General features: G+C 41.5%; 1 protein-coding gene across 6 annotated transcripts in view; it reads right to left on the minus strand.

Annotated features, from left to right (window-relative positions):
* RPTOR (regulatory associated protein of MTOR complex 1) overlaps positions 1-13,761 on the minus strand; it is a 342,781-nt gene that overhangs the window by 165,857 nt on the left and 163,163 nt on the right. For all 6 annotated transcript variants that reach the window (XM_067715878.1, XM_067715876.1, XM_067715877.1 and 3 more), the window contains exon 5: positions 6,216-6,362. In XM_067715878.1, the coding sequence (XP_067571979.1) occupies positions 6,216-6,362 (147 nt within the window). The remainder of the gene's footprint in view (positions 1-6,215; positions 6,363-13,761) is intronic.

The following is a 13,761-nucleotide window of genomic DNA, read 5'->3' on the forward strand; positions in this document are numbered from 1 at the left end:
GTGAGCAAGGGTGCCCCAGGAAGCCACCTGCCTTCCCCGCCATGGGCACACAGCAACAATGGGTAGCTTCCCTTCAAATTAATATCATTTAAAAAGTAAAGAGAAAATAAATAAGATTATCACATAACAGACTTCCTGTTTCCCTACTACCTACAAATGGTAACTATGAAGCTATAGAAGAGAAAGAATGGAGACATGAAAAAAATTATAACGTGAAAGCTAGAGACGGACAAGCCTGAGCTCCGTGTAGAATCAGCACCGTGGACCCCTGTTTTGTAGCATGAACACCCCGACAGCAAGTCCACGGAGAATGTTCACAAATTCACACACACAAACTCCATTTAGTAAGCAGTCATCCAAGACACATACCTTTCTAAAGATAACCTTAGAATTAACATGTGATATTCAAAAATCACAGACAGACATTGTAACACTACAAATATTAACCTTAACACAGAGCGTCGACTTCTGTTGGGTTGGCCAAAAGCTTCGTTTGGGTTTTTCCATAAGATGTTACGGAAAAACCCAAACAAACTTTTTGGTCAGCCCAATATTTTCGAATTCCACAGACATCCACACAACGTGCTATCTACAACAGTAGCAAAGGAACCACAGGTTTCCAAATATGAATTCTCTAGTTCTATGGGATGCACATTTGACATTTTTTGAAGAAACCTGAAGATTTTGATGTTAGTCATTTTTGTTACAATTAGTTTAAACACTTGGCATAAAATTTAGCCACACTGATGAATACATGAGAATAATGTGTCATAAATATCAAGTCGAATACAGGATTTCAAACGGAAAATAGGGTGGTTAAGTCACTGCGAATCCAGTGATGCTGCAGGACCAAGCCTGTTTCTGTGAAAATGAGTATCCGCTGGACAAGGTCCTGAGCTGCTGGATGCTACTGCTGGAGCCAGCAGGAGTGGGTCACACAAGGAAGTTTACAGATTGTCAGATCAAAACATGATTCGCGGAACTGCCCTGGCGGTCCAGTGGTTAAGACTCCTTGCTTCCACTGCAGGGGGCATGGGTTCAATCCCTGGTCAGGGGACTAAGAACCTGCACGCCACGCGGTGCAGCCAAAAAAAAAAAACAAAAAAAACAAAAAACAAAACAAAACAAAACATGATTCATTTGGAGGCATCATGAGAAGAGCCTTGCCAAGTACAAACAGGCAGTAAGAGGAGAGAATGGTGCCACCAGAGTGATGGCCTGAACCTCAACAACAGACTCCCTCAAAGCATGTCGACCATCCTTGGGGGAAGAAATTGTCCCACCACCGCTGTGGCTGCCACCAAGAAACTATCTGGGCTCCCATCCTACACCAACGAGGATGATCGTGCTGAGGATCAAGTCTTACTGGGATACAGCTCAGCCCCATCAGTCTCTGTAAAAGAGAGGCAATCCTGTTCCCACCACCAGACACCAACTCACCTCCCTGCCTCCAAAGAAAGAGAGGAAAAGGCCGAGATTTGACCCCTGCTTCATTGCTGTCTTCAGTGAAGAGAAGAATCATAACTGCCCGTGGGAAATATCCAATGGAAGTAGAACTAATGGATAAGACTTAATAAAGACTATTTCAAAGAGAATCCACTGAAGATTTAGTCTCCTCTTCTAGTTACAAAGATTTTATAACCAAGATAAAAGCTGTTGCAAAAAAAAAAAAAGAAATCTGAATTCTCTCTTTCTCTCTCAACATATATACCGTGTACTGTGGATATAAATACTCCTTCTCTGGCTTTTATCATGAATTCTTGGTTATGGCTACAACAAGGCCACCTTCTCATCTATTGCAAGAAGTAAGGGTGATATAGTTTAGTGAAAACAGCCTAAAATTCCATACCCAAACTGTCCATAATGCATGTGGACAAAATGAAGACAATAACACATGCAATATAGCTGACACTCACTGTCAGACAGACCAGTACTCATCCCAACTCCACTCCCTTTTGCCACCCCCCGCCCCAACTATGAGGGGCGGGGCACATCGCATATGACCCAGCTTTAGCTAATGAGACATAAGGGTCTCATATCTGCACTTGCTTTCCTAACAAGAGAGACAAATGTGATAGCTCTGCCCTGTCCCCACCTCATCCAGGCTCAACGTGGAAGAATGTACTGTAACCATCAAGATAAAACATCAGAGTGTAGAGATTAAAAACAGCCTGGGTCCCTAATGGTACTGCTGAATAATTAAATCATTTGCCTCAGAGATCTTAGCAAAAATGACAAACTGTTACTTGTTTAGAAAGCAATAGTGAGATTTTTCATTACTTTCAGCTAAAAGCAGTCCAAATGCAAACACTTAAAGCCTGAGAAAAATTACTCCCATACATCAGTTCTTGGGTTGTTATTTGAGGATTTGCCCTAGCAGAACAAAGGAGAAAACTGAGAAAGAGACAGAGGTGGGATCTAGAAAACAGTGGATGCTTCCAGGAGAGTGATAAGGAGAAATCCCAGGATGACAGCTTTGGAGCAGGCCCATTTAGAACAGCTGATTGAAGCAGGCAGTGGAGAGCTGGGAAAGAAGAAACTTTGGGAAGAGGTATATTCTGAGATTCAATACTACCCTTGCAAATTTAGGAACTGAGGAAATGTTAAAGATCTAATTCAATAAGAAAAGAGAAAATCTTCAGGAAAATCAAAGAAACAAAAACTGTTACAAAAATGGAAAGCATAGCACCCTATTTAGCCATTCAATGAACAATATTTACATGGTCATAATCAGGGAGTTGAAGTTTAATATTTGTCATATTTTAGAATCAACTCATACACAAAGCATGGGGACTTAATTATGGTCAGAGACTAGAGAATAATCATAAAAGTGCAGATGACAGAAGTTGGAAAGGTCCAGAGGTAAAAGAAAGTCCAAGGAAGCTAAGAACCTAAAGCCAGAGGATAGTACTGATTACTGACGAAACTAGAAATAAAAACGTCAGGGTATTATTTCAAATTGCAAAGGTTACAAAGTATAGGGAATCCAAATGTAGTGACACAACTAAATTGCAGTGGGGAAACAGGAGGGGGCAGTTAGTGACTCACCCTCTTCAATTTCTCTTTAGAATTCACAATTTAATACAAACAACAAATATGACTTAAAACTATGTAACATGTCTCTTTACTATCAAAGTTCTATATAATTTCTCCAATTCTTTAAATAGAATTTACTAATGGCAACTCTGTTTTTGGTTTATACAGTAGCAGAAAGCCTGATAATCTAAAATTTATGAATCAAGCAGTAGTAGTATAAGCATATTATTTACATTTATAGAGATACTCATAGAGGAACTAGAAATATAAACAGTTAAAATAGGTTCCCTATAGTAGCAGAGTCTTGGCCAAGGAGGTGTGGGCCAGGGCATATTTCATTCATTATAAACCCTTGGTACTATTTAATTTTTAAAATCATGGCATATACTAATTTAGTAAAAATAAAAATATTTATCTTAGGGCTTCCCTGGTGGCGCAGTGGTTGAGAGTCCGCCTGCTGATGCAGGGGACACGGGTTCGTGCCCCGGTCTGGGAGGATCCCACATGCCGCGGAGCGGCTGGGCCTGTGAGCCATGGCCGCTGAGCCTGCGCATCTGGAGCCTATGCTCCACAACGGAAGAGGTCACAACAGTGAGAGGTCCACGTACCGCACACACACACACACAAAAAAAATTTATCTTAAAAAAAAAAACATGGAAAGCAGAGAGAACTGAAGACTTTCCTTAGTTTTCAAATTACAAAGCAATATGACACAAGGAAAAATGTAGAGACCATTACTGAGGGACAGACATGCATTTTTCCTGGCTATGATGAAGTTTCAATTGTGTGCAATAATTTATGCCATGCTTTCATGGAGGCATCTTCTACTTCACCTGCAGTATTCCTTTGAGATGGAAGTCCAAGAATATGAAAGCTGATAACCCTCTCTTAAAATTTATGTCACTCATATTTGTGTTAATGTTTATTACTTGGAGGCTTTCTGGTCCAGGTAACTATTTTCTTGCATTATATTTAATCATTTTTACCCTCTTTATTTTTTAAACTCTGGCACAAACCATTTTACCCGCCAGTTTTTTTCAGTTTCATGTTATCATCTACCCAATAAAAGTGTTAAAATGTATCATAAATTTACAAAGAATCTGGCCAACTGCAGACAGGGAAAGAATTTTTTAAAAGAATAAACCTAAGAGGCCACACAGGGTTGCTGTTTCTACAGCAGATAAAAATAATAACTAACATGAACATTAAGATATTAGCTGGGAGCCAATTTTATCATTTTAATTTCCGCTGTTGATGCAAGAGACCAGCTGAACAACAGCCAATAATAGTAAGTGTAATGGAAAACCGTAAGACTTATCTGCACTGTAATTAAGAAAAGAATGAAGATAAAAGTCAGAGCTAATTATAAAACATATGGTATAACTTTGCATTGCCATCTATTTGCCACTTCAGATAACATATTTTTCATTTATTCTCCTCCATTAGGAATTAGTCAATTAAACATTTCCCTCCTCACCCCAAAAAGATGCATGGAAAACTTTTTTGTCGCATTCAATGAAATGAACAGTTTCTTAGGCTGATTAATCCTTGGCAACATACAGAGAACATTTACAGAACCGACAGAGCAGATACTCCAAGTGCTAGAGCATAAGAGGGAAATGCTTGTCTTCTGCTGAGAAGGGTGGGAGAGGGACTATATTTAACATGTTTTTTTTGTTTTTTGTTTTTTTTTGAAGTACGCGGGCCTCTCACTACTGTGGCCTCTCCCGTTGCGGAGCACAGGCTCCGGACGCGCAGGCTCAGTGGCCATGGCTCACGGGCCCAGCCGCTGCGCAGCATGTGGGATCTTCCCGGACCGGGGCACTAACCCCGTGTCCCCTGCATGGGCAGGCGGACTCTCAACCACTGTGCCACCAGCGAAGCCCTATTTAACATGTTTTAATTAACAAAGGTGGATGTATTGGTCTTTCCTTAATCACCCTGAAGCTCATAAGTTGGGGATAAATATCAGGCTGGATTCTTTGGCATTTTTATTTACACATTTTAAATGGAAAACAAAAAAAATATTTTTTCAAGATTTATTACTTGATGCGAGGAAAAGCAATTACCTCTTGGTGCTTTGAGTTTTTAGCACTCATAAGATAACCTATCCCTTGGATAAACTTAGATGAAATGCCTAAAAGCAAGGTAAAAATTTAATGATATAAAACTTGACCTTTCCCTTCTCTTATTCTAGAATGCAAATAATAATAATAACAATAACAACTTGTGGCACTGGGATAAAGGGTAATTTATCAGTCACTCTGGTGCAAAGTTCTGCATAAGGGCTTAATTTATAAACATTTTAATTTATAAAATATTTATAAATTAACTGTATGACATGTTAAGTTCTCCCAAGTAGAATTTCAAATTTTATTGCTGATTATTTCAGCAATATCCTCTGATGAAATGTGAAAAACATAACAATACATTAAAATTGGATAGACCCAAAAAGGCTTGAGGAAACATGTACTCAGTGCCATTTCTGTTCCTGAATTGAGAATTTCCTGCACTGCAACCAGTTGGAATTCATGACCTCCTGGAGGCTGCAGAATATTTTATTCTCACTCTTGTGCAGGCCATAGGATGGAGGCCTCTTAACTGAAAGTGCCTCTTCAGTTTCTCTTTAGAAGTCACTGTTTAATTCAAACATCAAATATTAATTAAAACAACCAAGTAAAACGTTTCTTCACGATCAGAGCACTACACAGGCTCTCCAGTTCTTTAAATGGAAGGCACCAACGGCAGCTGTAGCTGTTTTGTTTTCTGTATTTAGCGTAGTAGGGGTTTTTTCCAACACAAAAGACAAAAAATGAGGTCAATAACTAAGATGCGGGTGGAACTGAAGACTGTGCCCAGACAGGGGTCCATTTCTCCAAAAATAAATGTGTCTGCTTTATTTTCACATTTATCTCGAAGGCAGAGCCCACTGAAGCACAATTCAACTCTATTAATTTTATCGCTTAATTAAAATTCGGATTAAAAATGATGCTGGGTAAAACGAGGTGTAAAAATAAGCCCAAGAGCTTGTCCTGAGTCCTTTCCAAGTTCTTTGTCGTGGACCCCACCACCTTGCGCTGAGCACTCTGAGCCTGCCCCACCCAAAGAAACAAAACCACAGCTCCAGGCCAATAGTCCCCCATGGCCACCCCCACCGCCCAGTGTGTTCAGGGCCTCACCTCCAGCTCCTGCTCCCTCTGCAGGGCAAACTGTTTGAAGGACTTGACAATGAGACCAGCGTTGGAGCAGTCGTAGACGAATATGGAGGGGCTGCCCATCCATGTCTGCAGGTCATATATAGACAGGGGGATGTACTGAGTGTAGTTCTGGAAAAGAAAACAGTGCATGTTTGTGACTCACACATGGCGAACTCTGCCTGCTCACCAGCACCTGCACCTCCAAGAGGGTCCCATGCATGGGGCCCGCTGCACAGAGCGTTCCTGAGCTGCCATCTCTACCCACTGTGAACAGCAGCAAACTAACCTCCCCACCATCTGCCCACACGCTGTTTCATCAGGTAGAACCGGGCGGTGGCACAGTTCAATCCCGAGCTCCTCTCCTCCCCTGTTCAGTTCTCGCTGCCCCCTGGGAGCGCACTCACTCCACTGAGGGATTTCCCTCCACGTGTCCCACAACGAGGCCTTCACACCCACCCTTCCTCTCCCACCCTCTTGCAGCCAAACCACAGCTTTCTCTTATAAATCCCAAGGCTACGCATGCTACTTCACACCATTCCTGCTCACCCTTTACTCCGTAACTTCTCTGGGCTTATACAGCAGAACACGCTCCTCGATTATAAAGAAGATGAGCTCAGAAAAGTTGATCGGGTCCTCAAATGTGCATGTTTTTCCCTCTTGCCCCTTTAATTTCAGAGCTACCCATAAGCACTTTATCCTCTAGATGATTTAGATCACATTGAAGGAGTACAAATAGATTTGGCTCCATAATTTTTTTTTTCAAATCACAGAACAATAACATATTAGCATGAATCTGCTAAGTGAAATATTTTTCTGGACACACTGTACTCTTCAGTACTTGAAAACACTCCAGCTATTACTGGTAAACATAGAGAGGAATGGTCCTCATCTCACCAGAGAAATGACTAAAATTCTCACTCAAAGGTAACATTTTTCTTTTTTTTTTTTTTTGCGGTACGCGGGCCTCTCACTGCTGTGGCCTCTCCCATTGCGGAGCACAGGCTCCGGACGCTCAGGCTCAGCAGCCATGGCTCACGGGCCCAGCCGCTCCGCGGCATGTGGGATCTTCGCAGACCGGGGCACGAACCCGTGTCCCCTGCAACAGCAGGCGGACTCTCAACCACTGCACCACCAGGGAAGCCCCAAAGGTAACATTTTTAAGCAATTCTTCTGCATAGAACGCCATCACTTATTTATCCTTCCTCAGGCACCAATAGTTTAAGTAGTGACACTCTAGCAGAAATCAATTCTGTGCACTTACAGTAAAGGTGACTGTGTTTCCTCAAAGCTAAGCCACAAACATTGCCTCTGGTATTGCCAAGAGGATTGTTTCTAATGCAAAGGGGAAAAGGAACAGAAGACAGAAAGACCAAACCAGGCCTGGAGAAGACTGTCATCAAGGTGGTGGCGGCAGAGGCCTTCTTGATATGCACACACGTCACCAGATGCAAGTCCCATCCCAGACGGGGAGGATGTGCCGACAGCACAGGTGTGGTGGGGCTGCAGACATCTCTACCACGAGGGGACCACCCTCTGCTTATGCTGTGCCATTTCACCTTGCTAAACTGCCATCACCTGGTGTCTTGTTCTTCGTCACTGCACGAGTAAGAGAACACTTGGATATGCTCTAAGTAAACTCTCACAGAAGGATTCTTAAAGACGGCAGTTCTTCCCTAATGAACCTATAAAGGCAGTGCCCAATCAAAATACCATCAGGGGTTTCCTTAATGGAATCTGACAAGCTGATTCTAAAGTTAATGCTGAAGAGAAAGGTATAAGAATAGCACAACACAAAAAAAATTATAAAGAAGGAATAATGAGTGAGGACTCACGCTAGCAGATATTAAATACACTATAAATCTATGGTAATTACAGGATGGTACTGGGGAAGGCGAGACAAACAAATCAACAGGAGGGAAAGCCCAGGAACAGAGCCACATATATAACTGTAATGAAGGTGGCATTTTAACTCAGCGAAGAAAGAATGAACAATTCAACAAGTGATACTTGTAAAATCCAACTAACCATTCAATATTGCCATCTGAGATTCCACACACAATCAGGACAGATTTTAAAAATAAATACAAAAGCAGAATAAAAGATTTAAAAATTTATTTTGGTGTAAGAAAGACCTTCTTAAACATATAGAACCTAGAAACGTTAAAGAAAAATAGAGCAATGTAAAAATTATATAATTCTGATAAAAACACATACCTGTGACAAGCAATTTAAGAATAAAGTAGGTACAACATATGTGACATAGGCTTTATATTTAGAATGTGTGTGTGTATATAAGCTTCTGCTGCAGATCAACAAAGACAAAACAACAAAAACAATATACAATAGGCAAGAGCTTCACACAGGCAATTCACGGAAGAAACATGAATGATCAACAACTATGAAAGTTTCACGCTCTCGATTAATCATGGAAATGCAAATTACAATGAGAATCATCCATCTACCTATCTTCATCCAGCAAACTGGAAAGAAGTTTTAAGTATGAATAATACCCCATGCTGACCACAATGTTCAACAGGGTGCTGGCTTATCGTTGGTGCGAGTATAAATTGAGGAAGCTATTTTTGGAAGGCAATTTGGGTGGTTCTTAAAATTTTTACTGTACATACCTTTGACTTCTAGGCGTCCATCCTATAGAAATACTTGCATTTGTACAGAAATGTACATACAAGGATGTATAATACTTTCACTGGTAAAAACCTGTAAGCTGTCTACATGCTACTGTGGAAAAGACTGCCAGTCTAACATCTATTTTTCCCCTCTTCATCCTCAATGCAAGTTTAGCTGAGCACAGTTCCCAGTTTCCTTTGCAGCTAAGTCTGATCTTGCAGCCCAATTCTTGCCAATGGGACATGATCAGAAATGTGTCTAAATTATAAGTGCCGCCCTCTTTCCCTTCCCGGGAGGAGTGAACATGGCAGAAGACATAAGCAGGGGGACAACAGAGCTGTGTGATGGAAGGGGCCTGGGCCCCATGTCATGACGATGCCACAGCAGTCCCAGACGGCCCACAGGGACTATCACAACCAATCTTGGATCCTAATATATCCAATATGAAGGGATCATTAAGCAAAGGGGGCCCATACACCCACGTTATGGAACACCATGCAAGGTTATTTATATGCACTGACATGGAGAGATGTCAGAGGCTTGTCATGATTTTAAAAATGCAAGTCTTAGAATCTCACATATAATATCCTGTTTTGTGTGTAAAGCACCACATGCCCAGCACTTAAGCTGAATGAAATGAGGACTCAGCAGAAACGTGCTGAGTGAAAGGTCCTATAAATGGTGCTGAAAGAAGAACACAGGACTGCTAAGGACTGCATTCTCTGACTGGGGAGGTGACAGGGGTGTCTGGTAGTAAGAAAGTGTCATATCTATTCCTTTTAAAACTTCTGTTCTCTTGGAACCTTTTAGAATAGAAATTACTTGTATTTTTTTAAAAGACAAAATGCACACAACTATTAAAAGGAGGAAGGAAAAGGGTAAGCTCCAGGGTTCACTATAACATACTTTACGTTCAGTCAGTGTTTCATAATGAGCAGGCATTACATGTTATCTGCACAAGTAAAAAGGCTTCAGCACATGCTGCATTGGACAGAGCAGGACACAAGTCAGCGCCTCCCTGGGCCCAGCAGGGAAGAGCGCTCCTCTCCGGCCCTCTGCCCAGCAGCATCCCTCCCCTTGTTCACCTGCAGCCCCCACTGCTATGGGGGAGAAAAGGGCCAAAAGGAACCCTTTAATTGGGCAGGGACACCCTTACACCAATGCACTTACAAGCATTTTCTAATGCTTGTCCAAGGGGCAGCATACAAGGAGCTTTCGGAATTGGTCTTTAGCCTCATGATTTTTAGTTGTGAGAGGGTCTGGCACCTAATACCGTCCACAGGGATGCTCAGCCACAGAAAATGGCTTGGACCCACACCTCCACACAGATGGGCTGCATGGTGGGTGGCAGCCTCTGAGCAGCAAGGGCCTCTGTGGCTGAAGTGCAGACACCCCCAGCACTGTGGACGTTTGAGGCTGGTCAGTCAGTGTGGGGCTCATCCTGGGCACTGCATCAGGCTTGGCAGCAGCCCTGCCAACAGCACTTCCCCCTCTCTGCCCAGTTGTGACAACCAAAAAGGTCTCTGGACACTGCCAAACGCACCCTGAGGGGGAACCTCCCCTGGTGAGAACCAAAGCCTTTGAGGAGAGATGATTTCATTTAAAGCAGTAGCTGTATATCTGTAGTTTAGTAAGCCCGTGAAACTTGGAAGTCTGTTTTCCTTAGGGATACAAAATCAACTCTATTAAACCATATGGAGGAAAATGGCCTTTGAGAACGAATCCTTATTGGAACACGAGCAGGTGGATCTCATTTCCCATCTCAGAAGGATCCTGGGGAGTTTGTCAAGCTTCGGGCCAGAATCACGGTCCTGCAAACCTGCAAAGGGAGGCCTGCAGGATGACAGCCCTGGTGCTGCAGCGAGTGAACAGAACAGAAACAACACCTGAAGTGCAACTGTTTCCACCCCGTGCAATTATCCCTGTGTCTTCTAGGCTGAACCAACCTACGCAAGCTGGAGAAGTCGAAGTCCCCCACGCACTGAAGGCTCCCAGAAACACTCCACAGCCTTTCAGGCAATGGTTTGGTTTCTCCCCCCACCAAAAACTATGAGCACAGAGAATTCCTAATCAAAGCGTCTTTCCTTTCTCTTGAAAAAACATACTCAAGGCCATGTTTTCATTTCCAACATAGAAATAGGTTTTAAATAATTTATTCATTACACTCTACTTTATCTGTCAGGTTATATTAAACATCAAAAAAAAAAAAGCCACATGCTTCATCAGACTGTCATCACAGCTGAGTCAACCACAGAGGCAGCCAAGCACTGAGCCCTGGGACAGGAGCTCGGAGGAAGGGCACTTTGTTCTCCAGGTAAAGCCGGCGACCTCCTAGGAAGCAACTCTCCATCTCCGAGCAGATTCTAAGTTCAGACAGTCCCTGACTCCCGATGGTTCAACTTACAGTCTTTGATTTTACATGGTGCAAAGCAACACACATTCAGTAGAAACCATACTTTGAATGTTGTTCTTTCCCAGGCTAGCGATATGCGGTCTGATCCTCTCTCATGATGCTGGGCAGTGGCAGCGAGCACAGCCCCCAGTCAGCCCGAAATCACGAGGGTGAACAATTGATACACTTACAACCATCCTGTACGCAGACAACTGTTCTGTTTTTCACTGTCAGTATAGTATTCAATAAAAATTACATGAGACAGTCAACACTTTATTATAAAATAGTCTCTGTGTTAGATGATTCCACCCAACTGCAGGCTAACGTAAGTGTTCTGAGCATGTCTGAGGTAGGCGAGGCTCAGCTATGATGTTTGGTAGGTTAGGTGTAGCACAGGTGTTTTCAGCTTTTGGTATTTTCAACCATGATGGGTTTATGGGGCATAACCCCACTGTAAGTTTAGGAAGGTCTGTACATCTTCTGCCAAAGAGCTCAGAATGTGAGTCAGAAGTCTTAGCCATAGTAAAATGGCATCCTCCTAAGGGCTTTCCGGTAAAGCCCCCAAGGATGCATGCTTCCTCTGACCTCACAGACAGGAACCACAGGCATATCTGGATGTGTCATCCTGGCTTTCCCTGGACAGTAAGGGCGTCTGCATACAGCTGTCCTCCGAGGAGAGCAGAGGAGCATGGGTAAGCAGAAGATTCATCTTCCTTCTGAAGGAACCGGTATTGGGAGGTGATGGCCCAGAGATGTTAGGTATGGGGCAATGGTACTTGTGAACCAAACACTGCAGGGTTTAAGTCACAAGCAAACTCCTAGTCCCTTAAAATCCTTAAGGCTGAAGGTTTATTGGCTTTGCTGATACTTTCTCTGCCTTTCCTTTACTACAGTTCAATAATTGTTTACCTTATGAGTAATGCTAAATAAATGTTATTTAAATAATAGAATTTATTGGTTTGGAAAAACTGTGCATCACTATCAAATAGATGCCTCTTATTCTGATTTAGTATATAGTTCATTACTGAGTCTGTTGAAAGATGGATCATAAAGGTTTTTAAATGTGCTATTATCAAAAAGATGTATTTGTGATTTTTTAAAAGCAATATTTGTGCCAGACCACATTTAACATTTGTTGTAATTGTTACTTTATCCATATTGAGAATACAGCAGTTGTCCCCCTCTCCAAGAAAAGCTGTTAATTTTATTGTAAACTTGACCTTTCTAGCATTTTTGTGTTTGCTTGCAATAGCTGAAGACCATCAGTAAAAATTCTCTTTCTTCAGGAGAAGTGATAGAAAACTTTGGGCTATCTCTTTATAAGAGCTTTAAAGTTTTTAAAAAATATTGTTTTCTTGATGCTGAGACATAAAACCTTAGACCATACCTTAACTGACTTCTCAGATGTCCTATATTTGAAAACCAGATTTATGGAGGAAGGATTCTCAAATGAGAGTGCATCAGAATGGCCTAGAGGGCTCGTTAAAATGCAGATACCTGGGCCCCTCCCCAGAATAGGCTTCCATAAGTCTTGGGTGGGGTCTGATAATCTGCATGTATTATAAATTCCAAGAATACTGCTGCTACTGGTCTGGGACCTGTACTTTGAGAACCCCTGGTGCAGACAGTACAAATGTTGATGGAAACAGAAAACATTCACTTTCCAGTTTTGGTGTAAACTGTACTTCCCATGCATCATGAAGAACACTTCCCTTTTTCCATCTATGATTTAACACTTTACATATAGTGATCAGGAAACACTTTGATGATAAGATGATACTTACATAAAAATATCCATTTATCCATGAGTCAACATGTAAGAAGGTTTTTAACTGTGAATTCAATTTCTTTGATTGATCTAGGGCTATTCAGATTTTCTATTTCATTTTGGGTCGCTTTCAGAAAGCTGTATTTTAAAAGGCATTTTCCATCTAATTTAAGTTATTAAATGTATTGGTATAACATTATTAACATTCCCTATCTTTTCAATGTCTACAGGATATGTGGCGATATCCCCTTTCATTCCTAAATGTTGATTGTATCTTCTTTTTTCTTGCTACCTAGCCAAAGACTTGTTAATTTTACAGATGTTTTCCAAAAACCAAATTTTAGCTCTAACTTTCTCTACCACCTGTTCTCTATTTTACTGATTTGTGCTCTTTATTACTTCTTCCTTCTACTTCCCTTGAGTTTACGTTGCTCAACATTTCCTAGTTTCTTAAGGTAGATATTTAGATTTTTATTTTAAGCTTTTCTTCCCTTCTGTATAAGGATTTAATAAAGCTATACATTTTTATACAAGCACTGCTTTAGCTGTATCCTACAAATTTTAACAAGTCGTCTTTTCATTATTGTTTAGTTTGAATTATTTTTATTATCCCTTGTGATACCTTTTTTCATACATGTGTCATTTAATTTCCAAATATTTGAGGATTTTCCAGCTAGCCTACAATTTCAGATTCTGTGGCCAGAGAATAGACTCTGAATGATTTCAATCCTTCAAACTTT

The sequence above is a fragment of the Pseudorca crassidens genome, chromosome 19 (genome assembly GCF_039906515.1).
Source record: "Pseudorca crassidens isolate mPseCra1 chromosome 19, mPseCra1.hap1, whole genome shotgun sequence".
Classification (NCBI taxonomy): domain Eukaryota; kingdom Metazoa; phylum Chordata; class Mammalia; order Artiodactyla; family Delphinidae; genus Pseudorca; species Pseudorca crassidens.